The 21,724-nt window shown below is 42.3% G+C and overlaps 1 protein-coding gene across 1 annotated transcript in view; it reads left to right on the top strand.

The window, feature by feature from the left end:
• Positions 1-10,643, top strand: part of KIT (KIT proto-oncogene, receptor tyrosine kinase) — an 87,594-nt gene extending 76,951 nt beyond the window's left edge. The window contains 8 exon segments of the mRNA XM_058722563.1: positions 518-609; positions 1,096-1,223; positions 2,284-2,406; positions 6,428-6,480; positions 6,482-6,534; positions 6,646-6,745; positions 7,109-7,214; positions 8,318-10,643. Coding sequence (XP_058578546.1) covers positions 518-609; positions 1,096-1,223; positions 2,284-2,406; positions 6,428-6,480; positions 6,482-6,534; positions 6,646-6,745; positions 7,109-7,214; positions 8,318-8,449 — 787 coding nt within the window. The 3' untranslated portion in view covers positions 8,450-10,643.
• The last annotated feature ends 11,081 nt before the right edge of the window (positions 10,644-21,724 follow it).

Genomic DNA, 21,724 nt, shown 5'->3' with positions numbered 1-21,724 from the left:
CCAGATGGTTCAGAAAATCATCCAAATTATTGGTGTTTATCTGAACTAAACTTGGTTTTTTTAAAACCTTCTTCCATCAGTCGCTATATGTTAACGATCCCTGCCTTCCCCCCATAACACATCTCAGAAGTTCTTGCCCTTTGTGTCTTGTCTCTTTCATCTTGTCTCTTGGGGCTAATTTAGAGAGTTTAAGGGGATGGGGGTTAATTTTTTTTTTTACTCTCTGTTTCCCCATTAAATCCCTGGTGTCAAGAGATGGGGAATTTCTAATCCCCCATCTACGATTGAACACAAAACATGCCGTCTCATTCCTGGGGATTGGACCCTAATGTTGAATATTAAAATCTCCTGTCTTATGAACAAGATTTTCTTCAAGACTTGGCAGTACTTTCTTTGAACAAAATCAGCCTGTTCTGTAAAGAAGGGAATGAGGGTATAGAGCCTGCCCCGTGGGTACTCCCCTTTTTCCCATTTTGTTCAGTCATGATTTGATGGATGGATATTTCCTCTCTCCCAGCAACGATAGTACTAATGAATACATGGACATGAAACCCGGAGTTTCTTATGTTGTGCCAACCAAGGCAGACAAAAGGAGATCTGCCAGAATAGGTGGGTACCTTTTTCATTTCGAGAGGATTTCTCATACTGCTATGAAATATCATACCATGCCCCGTGGCGACCGGTTCCCCTTTACAGTAGCCCCCAATAACAGTGCCAGTGTTGAATGGCAGTTAAGGGTTCCAAGTGGGTATTGGGGTCAGAGCGTTTGTAACTGTGTATGCGTATCTTACTGCATGTATGAAAATATATGTGTATCAAATATGTATTTTGCATATCACAATGTATCAGATACATGTTTTACATATCAAAAACATGAGATTTTTGTATTCACGATCCTGCTCCCCTGAGGCCCCAGGTGATGAATATTAACTTTGTGCTTGAGCACTTCCGTTTCCTCAGCACCGGGGAGCTGACCTGCCTGCACGTTCACATCAGTCCCTTCGTTACCAGCCCTTTGGTATCCCTGTTGTCACCATCTTCTGTTTTCCTTGCTTTGAGGTTTAATTGCTAACAAAGTCCTTCTCCTCCTAACAGGCTCATACATAGAAAGAGATGTGACTCCCGCCATCATGGAGGACGATGAGTTGGCTCTAGACCTGGAGGACTTGCTGAGCTTCTCGTACCAGGTGGCCAAGGGCATGGCATTCCTCGCCTCGAAGAACGTGAGTGGGCGTGGTTCCCGGGAAAGCACTCCCACACCAACCCCCCCAGCCCCAACCCCACCGAGCACTTTGGAGCCATAGTTCGAATGCACAGTGTCATTTTGAAGTGCAGTAACCAAAAACAGAGGAGATTTAGTTTCTTCATATTCCAACTGCTGTCTTTTTGGAATTCCTGTTCTCATTTATAAGCTTTAAAGTGCAAGCCTGTCTAAATGAGCTTTCTATGAATATTTTTTTTTTATGCATTGAATTCATTTAAAAACTTTGGCTTTTAGGATACGGGAGCTGCTCTTAGAAAATAGAATGATTTCATCAGCAAAAGGAAGGGGTACCTCATGCAGTTGCAATGCTTGGTGAAGCACATACTTGGGCTTTATTGAAGTTGGACCTCAAATATTGTATGGTTTATGAAGTGTGGGGGAATAAAGGAGTCAGAATGATAAGCATTTGGGGAAAAGATGGGGATGGGAAGAGAATGATAGGATCAAAACAAGGAACAGAGTCTCTGGAAGGGTGAGAGGGGTGCCCTAGCAAATGGGACTGGCAGACTAGGAGGAGGTAACAGATCCTCCCCGTAAGTGTCACTGGTGACATTTCCAAACAATTACCAAACTAAAAGAGGATGTAGGATGGCTGAAATAAAGAGCCTCTTCCCTGTGTCCTTGGGAGACATCAAATTGAAGTTGCAAACACATTTCAGAAACTCTATAAAAGGACATTCAAAAAGAAGCATGCAAAATGAGTTTTCAGTTTAAAAAGTATGATGTGACTATTTATAATGTATTTTCCTGTGAATGAAAGCAGTCCTAAGAGGAAGAAAATGTATTCGAGTTGGTTTTGAAAGCGATTGTAGTAATTAAGGTCCTAACGATGCGAAACACACATCACTCAGAGTGTAATTTAGATGTTTATTTTTGGTGCACCGAATAGTTTCAGTGCGAAGCCAAGTTACTGGACCTGTGTGACAGAAGCAGCATCCTAACATTGCACGTAGTTTTCATTCTTGAGGAGTTTAAAATAAATGTAAATGGTTTTCTTTTCTCTCCCACTCTCCTAATAGTGTATTCACAGAGACTTGGCTGCTAGAAATATCCTCCTTACTCATGGTCGAATCACAAAGATTTGTGATTTTGGTCTAGCCAGAGACATCAAGAATGATTCTAATTATGTGGTCAAAGGAAACGTAAGTACCCGCTCTCTGCTTGACAGTCCAATGAAGGATGTTAGTTTCAAGTTTTTCTAAGAATTGCTTTTTATGAGTTTCGTAATGCAAATCCTACCTTTGAGATAGCATGCATTTTAGCAGTCAAATTAAGTGTCCTTCAGCAAAATTTGCATGGTATGCTGAACATTACTACAACTAACATTCCGATAATAGAATTCCTAATTCTAATTGTGTAATTATGGGGCATGTGAAGGAAACAGAAATAGCCTTAATTTTCATTATAGCCTGAGAATAGCAATGAACTCTGTTTTGTTCAAGTGAAACAAATGTGGGCCTGAAGGTCACAGCGGGGGAATTTTATCTGGAGATTGACATGCTATGTGAAAAAGATTAAAATCTAAGGTTATGTTCAGAATTAGGTATGTAGAATGTCGGATCTTATAACCAATAGAGAGCATATTAAATAGTTTCGTAAGTAATCACGGGCTTATAGAACATAGTGATTTTAGTTCAGAGTGCTTTATTTCGTTGCCAATTTTCATTGTATCCTGAGAACAACCCCTGGGTGTTAGAATGCAATGTCTTCACTCTTTCAGAGTTGGAGAAACTAAAGCTCAGTATGTTTTATATGTTTTAGTAATAAGCATCACTGATTCTGGGATGACACAGGTCGGTTAAAGGCTGAATCCAGAGCCCGTGATCTACAAGCAGCATCCCGTTAGTGTGGGAAGCCATATAGTCCCATGTATATATTCTTCTGCATCTCTTTCCTAGGCCTGTTTCCCCAGTCCAGATTTATTCCTGATGGTAGCTGTGTGTGAGCCTTAGGATAATGTAATATTTTGTCCTGCATTACTGTGGCCATCTCTATGGGTAGGCTGTACTTGGCTTGGTTTTACAGAAGTGTTTCTGGCTTTCCTTCCTGATCAAGGCATGTATTTCTAATAAATCTCTTCTGACGCTGCACTTCATTATTACGAGGGTTAATGAAACCAAGTTCTCTCCATCCCGGTGCATGCACTGCTGGAAGAAAGAATGAGAGGTAGTCCCCGATCCAGGCCTTGGAATAGTGACAGAAGGGCAAGAGGAGGAAGACAGCAGTTTCTGGACTGCCGTTGCCGAGCTCGGATCTGGTTCCATCATTTAATGGCTCTGTGATGTTTGGCAAGAATTACCCGGGGCCTCTCAACCTTGCTTCTTTTTCTCTTCTTGGGAAATGATACTGTCACCTGACTCATCAAGCTGTTAGGAGGGTTAAATGAGTGAATCTAGGTGAAGTGCTTAGAACTTTACAGAGTTCAGGTGGGTTGCAGCCAATATGCACGTGGCGGTCGTTCTTCTGACTGTTCTTTATAGATGTCTTATGTGGGAGATAAATAATCATGACAGTGGTTATGCTGCAGCTTCTTAATAGCTTGTGATTGGTTCGCGACCTGTAATGAACAAGGATGGGTTAGGTCCCACCAGGCTTCTAGATTGTGGGCTCCAGCTCAAGTCTGTTGCACGAACCAATTACAGATCTCTCTTCACCAGGCTCCTGGGCAAGGAGGATTTATGGGACAAGTTAAAAGCAGGGAAACTCCCACAACATGTTACTGCCTCAGATTTGCTACGTCATAGTCATGTGACATCTCCCCGTGTCAGCTTCTCAGAAAGTTCTTCCATTCCTCGTAGGTTCTTCGTCATATTTCTGCGGGTGAAGCCAGCGGATACCTTGTCAGAACATTGTCTTAAATGCATAAAATAAAATCTATAGGATTACCAAGAAAAGCAGTTAAATTGGAATATAGTTATCAAAATATTAAAAAAGGATATTTTTTGACATCAGTACGCGTGTTTCTTTGTTACACAGAATAACCTGTTCTAGCCGTGGGTCTAAAAACTGATTTCAAAGTGGTGATGAACGTAAACACTAATCATGATGGAGGTGTCTGCAGTGACTGTTGGTGATGGAATCACAGGACCTGCTGACATTACTGGGCTTTATTGCTTTCATCCAAAACTTAAGGAAATGCTAAACTTCATTTAGAAGTTAGTGAAAATAAGAATGTATGGCATTTTTTTTCACCTTCCAAGTCCACAGGCCCCTGAGTTCAGGACACCTTCAATCTCAGGTTAAAGCTCCCTGTAGGAATTTAGGTATAAAATCTGGGAGGGGATACTGGAATGTGTCCTTCCTTCCTCCCTTCCATCCTTCCTTCCCTTTCTTTCTTTTTCTCTGTCTCTTTTTCTGTCTCTTTTTTCTCTTTGTCTCTCTTTTTCTCTCTTCCTTTCTTCCTCTTCTTTCCTTCTTCCTTCCCTTCCTTTTTCTTTCTTTTCTTTCTTCCTTCCTTCTTTCTTCTCTTCTCTTCTCTTCTCTTCTCTTCTCTTCTCTTCTCTTCTCTTCTCTTCTCTTCTCCTCTCCTCTCCTCTCCTCTCCTCTCCTCTCCTCTCCTCTCTTCTCCTTTCCTTTCCTTCTTCCTTTCTTTTCTTCTTCCTTAATTTCTTTCTCTTCTCTTCTCTTCTCTTTTCTTTTCTTTTCTTTTCTTTTCTTTTCTTTTCTTTTCTTTTCTTTTCTTTTCTTTTCTTTTCTTTTCTTTTCTTTTTTCTTTTCTCATTCCTGCTGGCTAAAATAACTTTAACACTAGAAAAACAAAATTGTCTTCCCAGTTTCAATCCTGAATGGATTAAGAGAAGGACTGAATTAGCTTTTTGTGGTAGATTAAGATCCAGGAATCCAGAATGTCTGTAAGAGCAATAGTCCCAGCAAGTCTGACTCGATTTTAGCAGAGAGACTTCAGGATGTGAAGTTCAGCTGTTGAATGTAAAGACCAGTCTGCCACTTGCCACCTTGGAATAGTCCTAGGCACCATGAGCCGCCCCTATTTATTGTGTGCTCGCTTGTGCAAGGCAATCGTTTAGAGATTGGTCTGTCGGCAGTACTGTGGTAAGCACTTTTACCTACGTGATCTCATTTAACCCATCAAACAACTCATGAAATATGAAGTATTATTTTTGCTTTCTAGCAGACCATATTGAGATTGTCTTTTTAAATTTTTTTTTTAACGTTTATTTATTTTTGAGATAGAGAGAGACAGAGCATGAACAGGGGAGGGGCAGAGAGAGAGGGAGACACAGAATCCGAAGCGGGCTCCAGGCTCTGAGCTGTCAGCACAGAGCCCGACGCAGGGCTCGAACTCACGGACCGTGAGATCATGACCTGAACCGAAGTCGGATGCCTAACCGACTGAGCCACCCAGGTGCCCCGAGATTGTCTTTTAATTACAGATACTTGTGACCTTCCCAGTGTATTCATGAAGGATTGGTTTGGGTTTCATAGGACAGAAAACCCAAAAGAAAAGTAAAAGAAGTGTAGTAGCCGCAGGCCACGGCTGGTGTAGAGGTTCTGTGAAGCACTCAGGACCAAATCCTTTTACCCTTCCATTTTCTTACATCTCTGGTGTAGCCCTCCTGTTCATGGCCCAAGGTGGCCACTGGATAGCCAGCCACCACAGTCGGAAGGCAGGGTGGAGGAGGGATGAGAAGGGAAAGAGCAAAGGGCACATGCCAGCCATCTTTTAAGAAGGTCTTCCCTATAGTTGCCGTATCATACCTACAACCTGGTGTCCAGACTTGAGTCGCATGGCTACACCAAGCTGCAAAGGAGCTGGGAAATGTCGTTTTTATTGTGGGAGGCCATGTTTCTATCAAGGAAAAGGGAAAACACATTCAGTGGTAACTCATAAACCTCTGTTACTCAAGGCCAGTGGCGGAGCCAGGATTTGAACCCATGTGTCTGCCTCTGACGGCTGTGCTCTTAACCGCCATGCTGTATTGACTCAATGTCCTGCTTTTGAAAATGGGGATAGGATCGTGTGAGCCCCCAGTTTCAGAGGTAGTAGGAGTCATCTGAGGTCCTAGGGGAAAAGGCTTTTGTGAGATGGCGGGCAGTCAACTTCTCACCCTCACCCCCTCAGCAGGAGCAATGTCTACAGGAATTTTTTTTTTTTTTTTTTTTAACTTAATTAACCTGGCCGAATCTGTTGTGCTTCCATTACAGGCTCGGCTACCTGTGAAGTGGATGGCACCTGAAAGCATTTTCAACTGTGTGTACAGAAAGTGATGTCTGGTCCTATGGGATTTTTCTGTGGGAGCTGTTCTCGTTAGGTAAAATGCCTTGCCATAGGCACCTTGGTTAGACTCAGCATCTTCTTTAAGGTTCGTCAGTGTCCTGCTTGCTTGTTAGTAACACTGATTTGCAAACCGTTTGTGCCTCAGGAAGCAGCCCCTACCCTGGAATGCCAGTCGACTCTAAGTTCTACAAGATGATCAAGGAAGGGTTCCGAATGCTCAGCCCTGAGCACGCACCTGCTGAAATGTAAGGGCCGACACGTTTTCCTTCAGATAGTGCTTCCCCTTTTATTTTCCTTTACGAAGATAGAAACCCAGATGTTAAGGGTTTTCACTGGTACGGTTTGAAATGTCAATGTCACCTGGTTCCTTTTTATGACATCTTGATCAAATGTCATTTTTGTAGCTTATTTTCATAATCTCTTGTCACCAAATATGTGAAAAGTTTCAGCCACCTTTCACATATACGGTGTTTTATTTCATCATGCACGTGCCATTCAGTATGTCCGTTTGCACGGCCCTGGAATTTGAGATTGTCACATGGCATACGCCGTGAGAAGCCGGGTTAACGGCATTGGGGGGTGATAGGAAATGGCTTTCTGCTTTGCAGGTATGACATAATGAAGACTTGCTGGGATGCTGATCCCCTGAAAAGGCCAACATTCAAGCAGATCGTGCAGCTAATCGAGAAGCAGATTTCAGATAGCACCAATCATGTGAGTTCCCTCTGGCCAGGTGTAGAACCTCCTTCCTTTCTCTTGGTTCCAGATGCACCCTTCTGAGGCTCTGGGGGTGAAGACCTTTACTCATCCCTTCTCTCCTTGGCTTAGGTGGCAAACTGGGCTTTGGGCAGCCACGTAAAGCAGTGGAAACAGTTCTTTCTGCCCGGCTCCCCTTTCTGAGCCTAAACACATGAGATGAGAAGGAAAAAGAGTGGAGGGCTTTGCATGCAGAAATGTGGAAGCGGAATGTTCCATAAGGATGCACCGTGTTTCCTCCCCCACCCCAAGTGCCGGTCATGGGGTCGGCGTGTTCTCTGTGTCACGTGTCATGGCCCTTCAGCCTTTGGACAGTGGGGTAATGTGAACTAGAATGAAGGCATAGAAAAGACAGCTTGTTACTGCAGTGAAATAGACCTTCTGCTCAAACAAGCATAGCCAGAAAATGGTAGCTAGCTGTCATGCCCACAAGCCATATAGAATGAAGAGCTGTTTGAAGTTGGGAGATCCCTCCCAGTGATTTGGGGAGGGGGGCGTTCAAAACTCAAATCCATTATTTCTTCTCCTGCTCTTAAGGAAGAATTCGTGATCCTTACTATAACTCGGATTTATTTAAGCTGCTTTTTTTTAATGGATCGTGGCTCGGAGCTACCTTTTCTATGAGCACACCACTGATATTTTTGGGTTAAAGCTTGCTTTTCCGGGTGTCCGAGCAGATTTCAAATACAACAGCATTTCCCACCCCTGGAAGGGCCACCGATTTCCCAGCAAATGACATCAGCCATTGGGTTCATCATTGGCCTCAGAGGTTTATAAAGCTTTTTAATAGGTTAGATAATACTTGCTCCCAGATGCATCCCAGCACATTTTTTTTGCCATCACTTTTTATGTATCGGACCTGGGGGGAAATGAGGGCTAAAACAAAGCTTGTGTTTCCTTTTGTCAATAGGATTGGGGTTTTGGCTGTGAAAGTCTTGTAAATCTCCTCCCTTTAAAAGGCCTTGTAAGTTATTTGCGATCCCGAAGCCCAAATGAGCCCCTTTGTCGTTGTGTTCGTGGTGTAGGGACTGGCATGTTAACTGTGGGCTTGTTTTCCTCAGATTTATTCCAACTTAGCAAACTGCAGCCCGAACCGGGAGCGCCCCACAGCGGTGGACCATTGTGTGCGGATCAATTCTGTGGGCAGCAGCACATCTTCTACCCAGCCTCTGCTGGTCCACGAGGATGCCTGAAGCAGGAGGAGCACCAGAGTCTCCCCAGCGAGAACGATCCCTCTTCTTTTGGTTCCTATCCTGGTTATTTCGTTCCCCCTTCAACTCGCATCCTGTTCCAGGGTAGAGGACACCCCGCTGTAATCCCGTCTTTACAAGCACACTTCAGTGGCCAATGATTTTTGTCATCAGCCACCACGCTATTGTAAGGGTTCGAACTGCACATATCCCCGATAACGAGGCAGCCCCCATTAACGAAAACAAAACAAAACAAAAACAAAATGCAGACTTGGAGCAAGGGAGGGTGGGATGGGCCACACACCCTGGGGCCTTTCCAAGGCTTCTCCACTTTCTGTTTGAAGAGCAGAGTTGATAGTTTATTTGAATAAATGGCAGTAGTCGCCTTTGGGCCTCATAACCATCCATAATGATACGATGACGCAGCAAGATTAGAAGCTGAAACCTTATCTCTTGATGTGGAAAATGGAATGTTATTAGAACAAAGGGCAGAAGTCTATGAATATCTGGGCTTAAGAAATCTAGGATTTCGTGCTGAGGAATGAGACATAGGCCATGGAAAAATGCTCCCCGAGCAGGAGTATAAGACTCGCTGCTGGGCATGAGCCTTTTTACTACTGACCTGGTCTGTAAATAGAGTTCGCTATTAGGGCGCTGAATCGGAGAGAAGGCCTCCCCAGCCAGCATTTGTATATACTCATCTATAAATTGTACATGTTCATATATTGAGGAGAGAAAACCCACAAGATGTAGTTTCTGGATATGACCCTGGCTCAAGTCTGCTGTGTGTAGAAATAGATTAAGGGCCAGACAAATTTGAAGGAAACAGTGCTTTTTTTTTTTTTTTTTTTAAGAAAAAAAAAACCATAATTGCCAAGCACAATCTTAACAAAGATCTCCTTTTGTAGCCTATGAACTTGCTCTGCAGATGCTCCAGAACAAGCCTACCAGCTTCAGAATGGCATTGTGCTCAATGGATTGGATGCCATTTGAGAAAGTGACTGACTGACTGCATGACTCCCTCGGGAGTGACAAAACAGTGCTGTTTTAGTTTGGATCCTTCTGTAGCCAGACATTAAGTTTAGATTCAGCCTCCTTTGCAGGCATATCCTGGACGCCGGGCCAGTATCTATATAAGTGTGTATGTGTGTGCGTGTGTGTATGCTTGTAGACAAATATTTTGGGGGGTATTCTTGCCTTGAGCCCAAGAGGGTCCTTCAACACTCAAGATGCAGCTTGGCCTTCATCATCAGTACTGCTCTTGCTTCTCTTCACCCAGCTGTCCAGAGGAGCTTCCTGAAAGCTTACATAGCAGCCATGTAGGAAGCAGAGTGCTTGAGTACTTATTTATTTGCAATCCACCAACACTTAAAGCACTCTGGTGTTTATATACTCAATATACTGTATCCGTTCCTTAGACGTAAGGCTACTCTCCCGCTGAAACATATTTAAATTGTACCCTTTGGGCTGTATAGCCTGGATATTATTCTTAGAGTTGACTTTTTTTTTTTTTAATAACTCCCTGCCCAACCGTCAGAAGTCCCTGTGTATGCGGCCATGTTTGTTGTCTCGCGAGATTCAGGTATGCCGCCTTCACGGTTCCCCCTCCTGGGTCCCTTAGACTACATTTAGAGAACTGTGGTCGTTTAGCTGGAAGTAACCATTTGCACTGGAGTTCTATACTCTCGCACCTTTCCAAAGGTAACAGGTTTTGGGTTTTGTTATCACGTAAGAGATTGTCGCTATTTGCCATACTTTGTCAGAGAATTTCCTTTGTGTTTCTGTTGACTTTGATCATAGTAAAATAAGTGGCTGTTGATTGTGGGTGTCTAGGTACTTCAGGGGCACTTCACTGAGAGTTTTGTCTTGGATATTCTTGAAAGTTTATATTTTTATAGTTGTGTTTTTTTTTTTTTTTTTTCCACATTGGATGTTTCTTTGCAGTGGCTTAATGTTTGAAATTATTTTATGGCTTTTTTTTTGTAAATATTGAAATGTAGCAATAATGTCTTTTGAATAATTCCCCCGCCCATGAGTCCTTGAAAATATTTTTTATATATACAGTAACTTTATGTGTAAATATGTGCGCGGTGCAAGTTTAAAGGATGTTGATGTTCCATGTGTTTTTTTCCTGGTGTATTGTCCAACTATTGACAGTTCTGAAGAATTCTAATAAAAATGTACATATATAAATCAAGTGGAACTTTTTAAATTATTTTTTCAAGCTTAGTGAAACTCAGCTTCAAAGTGTTAAAGGGCATTCAGCCTGACGTTAGAAAATTTGTACCTAGGGGTGCCTGTGTGGCCCAGTCAGTTAAGCATCTGACTCTTGATTTTGGTTCAGGTCACAATCTCACAGTTCATGGGATCAAGCTCTGTGTTGGGTTCTGTGATTCTCTCTCTCTCCCTCTCTCTCTCTGCCCCTCTCTCATGCTTGATCTCTCTCTCAAAATAAACAAACATTAAAAAAAAGTTTATACCTGGTGTGCGTAAGATACAACCAAGGCCATCAGATCACTGGGGTTTATATACTTGAAGATTCAGCAAACACTTATTAAGAATTTAGTATGTGCTATATATTCTCATTTTGTTTTTACAACCCAAGGTCTCCATTTTATTTTATTATTTTATTTTATTTTATTTTATTTTATTTTATTTTATTATTTTATTTTATTTTATTTTATTTATATTTTAATTTACATCCAAGTTAGCATATAGTGCAATCATGATTTCAGGAGTAGATTCCAGTGATTCATCCCCTATGTATAACACCCAGTGCTCCTCTCAACAAGTGTCTCCCTTAATGCCCCTTACCCATTTAGCCCATTCCCCCCACCCGTAACCCCTCCAGCAACCCTCAGTGTGTTCTCTGTATTTAAGAGTCTCTTATGTTTTGTCCCCCTACTTGTTTTTATATTATTATTGCTTCCCTTCCCTTATGTTCATCTGTTTTGTATCTTAAGTGAAGTCCTCTGATATTTGTCTTTCTCTGACTAATTCTGCTTAGCATTATGCCCTCCAGTTCCATCCACGTAGCTGCAAATGGCAAGATTTCCTTCTTTTTGATTGCTGAGTAGTACTCCGTTGTCTGTATATACCACATCTTCTTTATCCATTCATCTGCCGATGGACATTTGGGCTCTTTCCATATTTTGGTTGTTGTCAGCACTGCTACCTACATTTGCACTACTAGGTATATATCCAAGGGATACAGGTGTGCTGTTTCAAAGGGGCACATACACCCCACGGTCTCCATTTAAATTGAAAAATACGTATATGAAGCATTTTGAGAATACTACACATTGCTACAATTATTATTAGGTTGACTTGTGTGAAATGACCAATTTTGTAGGCAAAACGATGGTGAAACAGCGACAGTGTTGTGTGGTCCAGTCTAATATAACTGGCCTGTTTCCTCCTAAAAGAGATTGTCGAAAAATTAACGTGAACTGTAAAGTAATTCACAGGGTTGACATGAGGCATCCCAAGAAAGTGGTTTGTGTTCTTGTTGGCTTGGATTTTGAAGAGAGGTTATTCCGTTGTGAGATGTTCATGCTCCACCCTTCGACCTTATTCTCACTTGCTTCTGGAACATTAAGTTCTGTCACTTGCTTGGAGGAAGCTGATTTGTGCCGGGTGGTTGGGTACTGTCTTGTGGCCAGAACATCCTTTGTGATCAGGAAGTTCCGTCCAGAACCTCCACAGGGCCCGAGAGTCCTCCCAGCCTGAAACAAAGAACAACCACTAACCACGCGATCTTACTAAAAATGGGTTAGGCACATAAAAGATCATCAGTTTTGATTTTCTTTATTGACACGGCATCTATACCTATAATAGAACCTCCAGAAAGGAAAGGGGAGAGGGCTGAAAGGTGACTGTAAAGAAGAGGAATCCTCTTAAAATCAGGGGGGAATTGTGTGGCTAGGACACGTCAATAGTCTGAAATACAGACCCACACTTCTGTCCAGCATTTTCCACTATTACAGGAATGAAAGCTGGTTGACCACAGAACAAAGGAGTCCTTTCTTTCTGAATGTTTTCAGTGTCACTTAGACTTTTTCATGTGTGTGAAATCTTGAGTTAAAAGCAGTCAATGGCAAGGGAACCTAGATGGCTCAGTCAGTTAAGCATCCGACTTGGTTTTGGCTCAGGTCATGACCTCACAGTTTCATGAGTTCGAGCCCCACGACGTGCTCTGTGTTGACAGCATGGAGTCTGCTTGGGATTCTCTCTCTCTCTCTCTCTCTCTGCCCCTCCCCGGCTCACGCTGTCTCTGTCTCTCTCAAAGTAAATAAGTAAACTTTTAAAAAAAGAAAAAAAAAAGCTGTCAAAGGCTCCTGTATTACTAGCCTCTAGTTATTCCCTCACTGGCCCAGCTTTTAGTCACAAAGTAAGTATCAGGTGTTTGTCCTGGCTCAAACTAGCTTCAAATCCGGGTTCCAGCCTTGTCTCGGCTACTTACTGATGTGTGATATCAGGCAGATTGGCTCTGGAAATCTGGTTCCATAATAGTGGGATCTGTCTCAATATACTAATATGAAGCTATCAAGACCGCATTCATATGCCTAATATATAAATGGTCCTCACAAATGGTAACGTTTGTCATGGCTAATTTGGCTCACTAGGAACGAAGAAGATGCTCCTGTGCCAGCATAACCCAGTTGGTGTCCCATGTAGATTTTTGCCAGGAATTCAGGTTCCCCGATCAAGCCTTCCTTCCCAGCTTCTGTCATATTACCATAGACCCATGAACACACCACATTCTTTCTGCCTTCGCCCATTCAGACTTCATATGGTCTCTTCCTTTCCAATCAGCTCCCACCTTTCAAGACCAAGGAAACGATCTCAGTTGGAAGTTGCCTCTCAATTCCCATGGCATTCTGTACCTGTACTTCTTACTGCTCTTAAAATCTATTCTGCTTTGGGGCGCCTGGGTGGCTCAGTCGGTTGAGCGTCCAACTTCAGCTCAGGTCACGATCTCGCGGTCCGCGAGTTCGAGCCCCGCGTCGGGCTCTGGGCTGACGGCTCAGAGCCTGGAGCCTGCTTCAGATTCTGTGTCTCCCTCTCTCTCTGCCCCTCCCCCGTTCATGTCTGTCTCTCTCTCAAAAATAAAACGTTAAAAAAAAATTTTTTTTAAATCTATTCTGCTTTATGCTGTAATTATTTTGGTTCTTACATCTGCTCCCCACACCCACCTTCTCCTGTCTTAAAATCGATTAGCATAAAATACCTGTATGTGCTAGGATCGCTAGTTTTATTGGTTATCATCTACTTGTCAAAATATTTACCCAAACATTCAGGGGTTAAATTTCTCAGAAGGTCGTGAGAGGTTGAGACTTGCCTAAGTTCACTTAGTACAACATGGAGCCAGAATTTGAATCCACATCGGAGTCTCTGTACTTCCGTGGTGGCAAATATCATGGGTCATCCCATGCTGGCGTCCCCCATTCCATGTCCACATGGACATCACTCATCTATCTATCATTCCTTCTCACAGAGCCACAATGCCTTAGAAGTCCCGATCTTCTCCAGGAAGCCCATACAAATCCACTGGAGTTAGCCTCAGGCGAGACTTACCCATCACCCTTAGATGATTACCACGGTTCACATTAACACACAAGTGGCCTCTGTCTCGCATACTCCTGAAGCTTCTAGCACAGTGCCCATGAGTGATTAATTAATATCTTTTAATGAATACTTAAACATTCCATCAGCATGGACCAAGGAAGAGTCATCTGGGAAGAAATGGGTCCAGGAAAGACAGGAAATATAAGACAACACAACTTTTACCCAGAGTGGGGCCTGGGTAGGCAGCTTCATTTTACACTCACTGGGGGTGAGGCCTGGGGGAGAAGGGGAAAGGGGAACTAGGAAAGTTCTTTTGGGCAGCCTTGTTGAGGCATGCACACCTGCTTTGTGGGAAGGAGGACACGAGAAGTAGACAAAAGGGGTGACTCGGAAGGGTAGGGAGGAAGGGAAAGTGGCAGAACTTCTCTTCCTTAGTCGGAGTGGGGAGAGACACTAAAGTTGCCAGTAGGTCCCTGGGCTGGAAGTACAGAAATTGCAGGCAGGAGACCTCTCCCAATCAAGGCTTGATCTTGGGAGCAGGTTGTTGGGGGCAGCATCTGCATGGAGAGTCACCCCCCCCCCTCCCAGGAGGGGACCTGGGGCTACCTGGGCTGTATCTGGAAGTACCAGCTGGTCAGCCTTCTAGGGAAGTTTTGTGAAGCAAAGTACTCGTCCACCGGGGCTGTTGGAAGAAAGCACTGAGCACTGGGAGCGGGGATGGGCGTGAACAACAGAAATGTGTTGTCTCACTGTTCTGGAGGTCAGCTGTCTGAGAAGAACTGTGTTGGTAGGGTTGGTTCCTTCCGAGGGCTGCCGAGAGAATTTGTTTCATGCCTCTCTCCCAGCTTTGGGTGGTTTGCTGGCAGTCTTTGGCATTCGTTGGCTTGTAGATCTCTGCCTTCTTCACATGGTGTTCTCCTTCTGTGTGTATGTCTGTGTCCAAATCCCCTCTTTTTATAAGGATACCGGTCATGTCAGATTAAGGGTCTACCCTTCTCCAGTATGACCTCACCTTAACTAATTGCATCTACAATGACTTTATTTCCAAATAAGGTCACTTTCTGAGGTAGTGAGAGTTAGTTACCATTATGACTTCCATATGAATTTGGTGGGATGTAATTCAATCCATAACAGAAGGGATTGTATTGTAGCAGGCAGCCTGGTCGTCACTAGAGTAGGAAAAATGGCTCTCTAAAAGCTTTAAGAATATAATCTCCAAAGTAAAAATTTCAAAGCATCCTTTTCCATTTTTCTATTGCTTATAACAGTGTCTAGAACAGTACCTGGTCTGTACCAGACACTCAATACTCATGGAATGAATGCAGCTTCATGCAATGGGAAACCTCCTCGTTGCAACTTGCCTTCTGGCCTGCCCTCCCTGGTCCACCTGTTTTCCTTCATCACCCTTTAAAGTCTGGAATGCTGGGTCTGGTCCTTTATTTGTCTGTTTTCATTTGACATGCTCTCCCCAAGCTCTGGTCTATCTCATCCAGTCCCTGGGATGTGGATGTCACCTACCAGCTGACAATTTCCAACAATATCTCTGACATCTATCCCCTCAGATAGACTGTGGTGGCCAGGTAAAACAGACGACACCCAGTTACATGTTCTGTGTGCCATTTGGGACTCACAGATACTAAATATTATTTACCTTAAATGCAAATTAAACTGGGTATCCTGTATTCTGTTTGCTAAATCTAATCACCCTGGTCTAGATTTGGGGCATCTTGAAGCTAGGGACTGCACCTAATTGTTGACTATTCAAGGCCCAACCCATGGAAGAAATGTAGAATTTCAGTGATCTCTCTCTCTCTCTCTCTCTCTCTCTCTCACACACACACACCAACAACCCAAAAACCAAAAACCAAAAAAAAAAAAAAAAAACAAAAACAGGAAGAATTTGATTTTCAGGAAGGTCTGCAGGTGGCAAGCCTTAAGGGGATTATTTCTCCTTTATTCTTGAACAGTGTTTTCACTGGAAATAAAATTCAAGGACAGCAATTCTATTTGGTTCATTCATTTCAGCACATTTATTCCCACTCTTTTCTGATTTCCATCATTGACGTTGAGAAGTCAGATCAGTCTGTTCTTTTGAAGATAGTTATTTGTCTTTCTTTGTTGATTCTAACATTGTCTCTTTGTCTTTGGTCTTTGTAGTTTCACTATGATATGTCTAAGCTCAAATTATTTTTATTTATCTTATTAGGGATTCTTTGACTTCTAGAATCTGTGGATTTGTGTCTTTCATCAATATTGGAACATTCTTAGCCCTTTTTAAATTGCCTCTGTCCATTGTGTTTCTCTTCTCCTTCTAGGATTCCGATTCAGTGCACCATAGAGACTCTCACTCGGCCCTTGTGTCTTTTAATCCAGCTTTCATATTTTCATCTTTTTGTCTTTCCATGCTACATGCAAGGTAGTTTCTGTTCTTCCTGTTTTCTGAATTCCCCTTCAGCTCCTGTCCATGGAGAATATTTTTCAGCAATTTTATTGAGGTATAATTAACATATCATAAAACCCATTCCCTGTACGTGTATAATTCAGTTATTTTATTAACTTTATAGAGTTGCGCATCCATCCCCTTGATATAGTTTTAGAACATTGCTATCATCCCCCAAATTTCTCTCATACCTGTTTATAGTTAATAGATATTCAGATAATTTTGATGAGTTCCTTTTCAATATTCTTCCCTTGTAAGATGACACCACATATCTGACTCTCTTAGAGTGTACACATGCTCACTGAGTCTGACTGTCTCTGGGATCTTTCTAGATGTTTTGGTCATATAACTAATAGGTTACCTTATTTGGATAATTATCAGTGATGATGATGGTGATAACGACTATCATTTATTGAATGTCTACTATGTACCTGGATGTATGTTGGCTATTTTACACTTATTTCCTTATTTGAGCCTCAAGATAACACCAGGAGGTAGATATTACTTATTTCCATTTGAAGATGAAAAAACTTTACCTCTCAGGCTCACTGTCTTGCCCTAAACCTCATGTTTAAGAGCAGTGGAGCTGAAACGCACACACTAGTTTGTTTGACCCCTGAATCCTAGGATTTTAAATAGTAATGTCACTGTTCTAGTTGGTACATGGGCAAGCCCTTTATTGTCCTTTTCTGGGCTTTGGATGATATTTTAGCCATTTTATTCACCTTCAAAAATGGAAGAAAAGGTAAAGAAATCAAATCAACCACTTTGCTACTTATTACCAACGCTACTAAATTTGGGTGAGGTTGATGGTTGAAGTAAAAATTAATAATGAAGTTCCAGAATTATCTATCGCTCTCACAGCTTTGTGATCTGTCTGCCTCCTTATATGCCATGTGAACTTCCCCACGTCCTCCAGGAACGTTTCCCCTTTTCCCTCTGTGTTTCAAAGAACAGTCTTGTTCATCTGAGCCTCGTGAGAAAAACAAAACAAAATGTTGGGTTTGCAGAGGGAGTGGGGTCTGAGGTGCAGAGAAGAGCATCAGAGGGAGGGCAAATCCAAGGATTTCGGTTCAGTGAGAGTGGGGGTGAACACAACACTTTGCCTTTGCTTCAACAGTTGTTATTGTTGGTTATAAATTAACAAGCTGTTACCCATATGTCTCCTTCACTGTTGATTCCACTTTTGTTGGTTAAATGCAGCTTTTATGATGTGGGTTCTTCTATGAGGGGTTTAACCTCACAAGGGCTGGGTCCTCAGGGTAAATGTTCCTAGTTGAAATAAACATTCTCGAGCGGCTTGCCTATGTGTCTCCGTCCATGGTTGGCTTTGAAGTGTGCGTGCTTTTTCAAGCACATCAGCAGGACTGTGGTGTAGTTTATGAGACTGACCTTTTTCTTTGTGGTCTGTGGCTTAGCAGCCGCTCTTATTCTATAGCAAATGAAGAACGAAGACAGGCAAAGAGGACGTTTTCATGGCTGCTTGCCTCAGGATGTGAATAAGCATTCTGGGGCAGCTGAAAACATTTGTGTCCACACAACAGGCTGCCCGGCCCGAGTGTCCAATCCCCCTCGTATGGCATCATTTGCCGCTAATCAGAACACATTTTACTTTGGGGGAGGGTCTGGTAGGGAAAACTGGTATGGGTGAACTGACTGTCTCTACTGCTTACTGCTAAATATTCCAGTCGACGTTATAATACGACGTGAAGGTAGTTTTCGTTTGGCGAGCTGATCAATTCACAACTACGTGAAGTGGCTTTGTTCAGAAAAATACAGAGACCTCAAACAGATTCAGTGAAAAACAGTGCTGTCACTGACTTATGGCTGTAGGGACATGGGTATGAGAAATGGAGCATGTGTGCTAATTCTTCTAGATCACACTTACATAGCTCTTATGTTCTCAGTGCTCGCATACATTAATCTCATCCTCTCAACAACCATATGCAGTAGTTATTATTTTATGGATCAGGAAACTAAGGCACAGAGAGGTCAGGTAGCTCGACCAAGGTCAGGCAGCTGGTAAGTGGCAGAGGCAGGGTTTGAATCCAGGGAGTCTGGCTTCAGAGTTTGGGTTCTGAGCACTATGTCAAACTGCCTCGCTGTGTATTTATTATCCTGTCTTCATCAAGACAGACTACCTGGGTCAGTAAAGGCCTTGTGTTTTGTCCTGGTCTAGGATGAAAGAAGGGGTCTTTCCCATAACGCTCACTAGACATGAGTGAGCTTCATGTCCTGTTGGCCTTCTTTCCTCCGAGGCTGATGAGCAATTAGGTTGGAACCTTGCAAAATGAGACAGCTTTTTCAAAAATGGAAAGAGGAAGTCCCCAGGTTGAATAGGTGCTCAGAGCACATGCTGGTGACCATTTACCCCAGGTCTCTGAAATGCTTAATATCTAAAGGTAACAGGGAAAATTGAAGACAATGGTCTAGTGGAAGGCATTCCAAGCCCGCCATTGCCCTGTGCCTCTATTTACCATGTGGCTGACTCCCTTTTTTTTTTCCCTTTAAGTGACCACGTATTCAATACTAAGTGCCTAACTGCATTATTTCGTCTTATGCTCATAACAGTCCTAGAAGGTATAAATTTATCTGCGTTACACAAATGGGGAAGCTATGTAAGAGTGAGATTAAGTAAATTGTGTTTGACTCCAAAGTCCCTCTCAATGGAATTGGAAATTCTCGACTTCTTTTGTTGCTGTCACTGCTGCAGCCCAAGGTACACGAGAATCCCAATAAGCAAGCCCATGGCAAGGGGGTCCCAGAAGTCTACCTGCCAGGCTCTCATCCCCCATCCCACGGCTACCCCCAGACTCTCTAGTCTTTCACAGACCACATTTGGAAGCACTGAAAGTCCCCTGCATTTCAGCAGCTTAAAATCCCATCCCACCTGCTGTGGTTGGCTATGGCTCATGCCTTCTCTTGCTGGAAAACTTCCTGGCCTGAAGCACTTTGGGGGCAGTCCCCAGCCACTTAACCACAGACTCCCCTTTTGACTTAACAGGGAAATAAGGAAGGAAGTACACCTTCCTTGTCTGCAGGTTTTCCAGTCTTCTCCAGCACCAATTTGTTTCCAATTTTCTTTTTAATTGGTAGGTAATATACTACCATTTTGAAAAGATTTGTTTAACTGTTACTCCTCCTTCGGTAGTCAATAAGTTTGGTATGGTTCCTCCCATGCCTTTCTACCTGTCTATCCACCTATTTCTGTTATTTAAAGAAATGGGAATATTATTGGAACTACAACTTACATTTTTAAATTCTCATGTATTGTGATGATCATTCCAGAGCATCACACATAAACTGAACTTAGGATTTCCTATAGTATGGAAATACCAAAAACCTGATGTTTTCAGATAAGAACTTATCACATTGGCTACTGGAAGTCTAAGACCTAACATTTCTGGTCCACTCATAACAAATGTAGAGGGTGGCATGCATTTGTTTGTTTGAGTTTGAAGCTAAATCAAGGGGAAGTATGTGATAATAGATCTTAGTCAGTGTATTAAATAAAGATGATCCATTGGAGAGGGTACAGAGCAGTGCTGGGCAGGTACATGTGTTCATTAAAGGTTAATGAAGTCTGAAAGTATAATATACTTCAGTAAGTTAAAAAAGGACTAAGAAAGTAGAAGGAATATTAATTGGTCTGGATTGGTTTTTAGTCAATGTATTTTAATTTTCTTTATGTTTATTTTTGAGAGAGAGACACACAGAGCATGAGCAGGGGAGGGGCACAGAGAGAGAGGGAGTCACAGAATCCAGAGCCGGCTCCAGGCTCCGAGCCATCAGTGCAGAACCCAATGCGGGGCTCGAACCCAAGGACTGCAAGATCATGACCTGAACCAAAGTCGGACGCTCAACCGACTGAGCCACCCAGGCATCTCAATATATTTTAGAAGATTATTAGCTTTTCTTAGATGTCTAAAGGAAATTGTAAGAAAGGAGTTATTTCTCAATCATACACATTTCTATAGCTCAGTTGCCTATGATTAAAATAAAGGCAAATCACGCCAGTGTTACATTAGATATGAACTGTTCAGACTATAAAATAGGCCGTCACTTTCTCTTCGGACTGCTGTCCAATGATTACAACTCCCTTACCCCCAAGAATGTCAATCCTTACCCCTCTTTGGGCTGATTAGTAAAGCTTTAGCCTGCTCTTACCCAATGATGAAAATAGCTGCACTCCGGGTACTTGTCAGGCAGTATAACCTCCAACTCCCTGACATTCAGAATCCATTGAAAACCTCGTTGATAGAAACCATGCTTATGCACAATTGTCTAAAGAATAATTAGTTCATCTCGCCTCTTGTTTGAAACTCAAGTTCTATCCATGAACAGAAGAAAGCTGCGTGCACAGACTAGGTTGATACTATATCATAACCCCCAGAAATGCTTTTGCTGAATTCTACTTTGGGGTATCCCATCAGTTTTCACTTTAGATTAGGGATATTGTAAAAAGAACATTATTGTGGCTAATGTTTCGAGTTAAGAAGACTCTAGTTTTAATCTCAGCCCTGCCATCATTTAACTATAAGATTTTAGTCCAGTCATGTAATTTCTCTGAGCCTCAGCTACCTCATCTATTAAGTAGAAATAAGAAGAGCTCCTAGCTCATAGGCTGTTCATAGAATTAAATGAGATAATCCGTTTTAAGTTCTGGCAGCACAGTACTCAATTCTGGTGTTACTTTACATGACTTTCACCAGAGTGCTCTAGACCCTCTGTGGGTTGTAGAGACTGATGTCCAGACCCACTGGACACTCTGACTCAATAGGGCTATTCTCCAGTCTGTCTGCCCTCTTGTGTTCATGCCAGCCAAGTTGTCTTGTTGCAAACATATTTATGTCAGTTGAACTTATAATAGTAGTATATTTTGATATTTATATTCATTACCCCAAAAAATTATGACTGGAGTTATTTCAATAAAAATCAAGGGAAATATTTGGAAAAACTTCATAAAGGTGAGTGGCCAAGAAAAATTGCTCTCAAAGTAGATAAGGGTATAATAACCACTACAAAAAAAAAATGGGAGAAAACCTATAAAAAACTTAGAAGAAATACATACTCACAATGTTTCACAATTTGTTTAACTTCAAATCATAGATGATATATTGTGGATGTGATTTATAGAAGAGAGAAATGGCAGCATAACTCAAATCAGGTTTTGGAATCAAAGAAAGAGCATCGCCCTACCAAAAGATTGGGGAATGAACTCATATTCATAGGATTAATTTAAATAAAAGGTGTAAGATGTGCCTGTATCA

This window comes from Neofelis nebulosa, chromosome 3, assembly GCF_028018385.1.
Source record: "Neofelis nebulosa isolate mNeoNeb1 chromosome 3, mNeoNeb1.pri, whole genome shotgun sequence".
NCBI lineage: Eukaryota > Metazoa > Chordata > Mammalia > Carnivora > Felidae > Neofelis > Neofelis nebulosa.
Note: the sequence above shows the minus strand (reverse complement) of the source record. Positions and strands in the feature narration are given on the sequence as shown.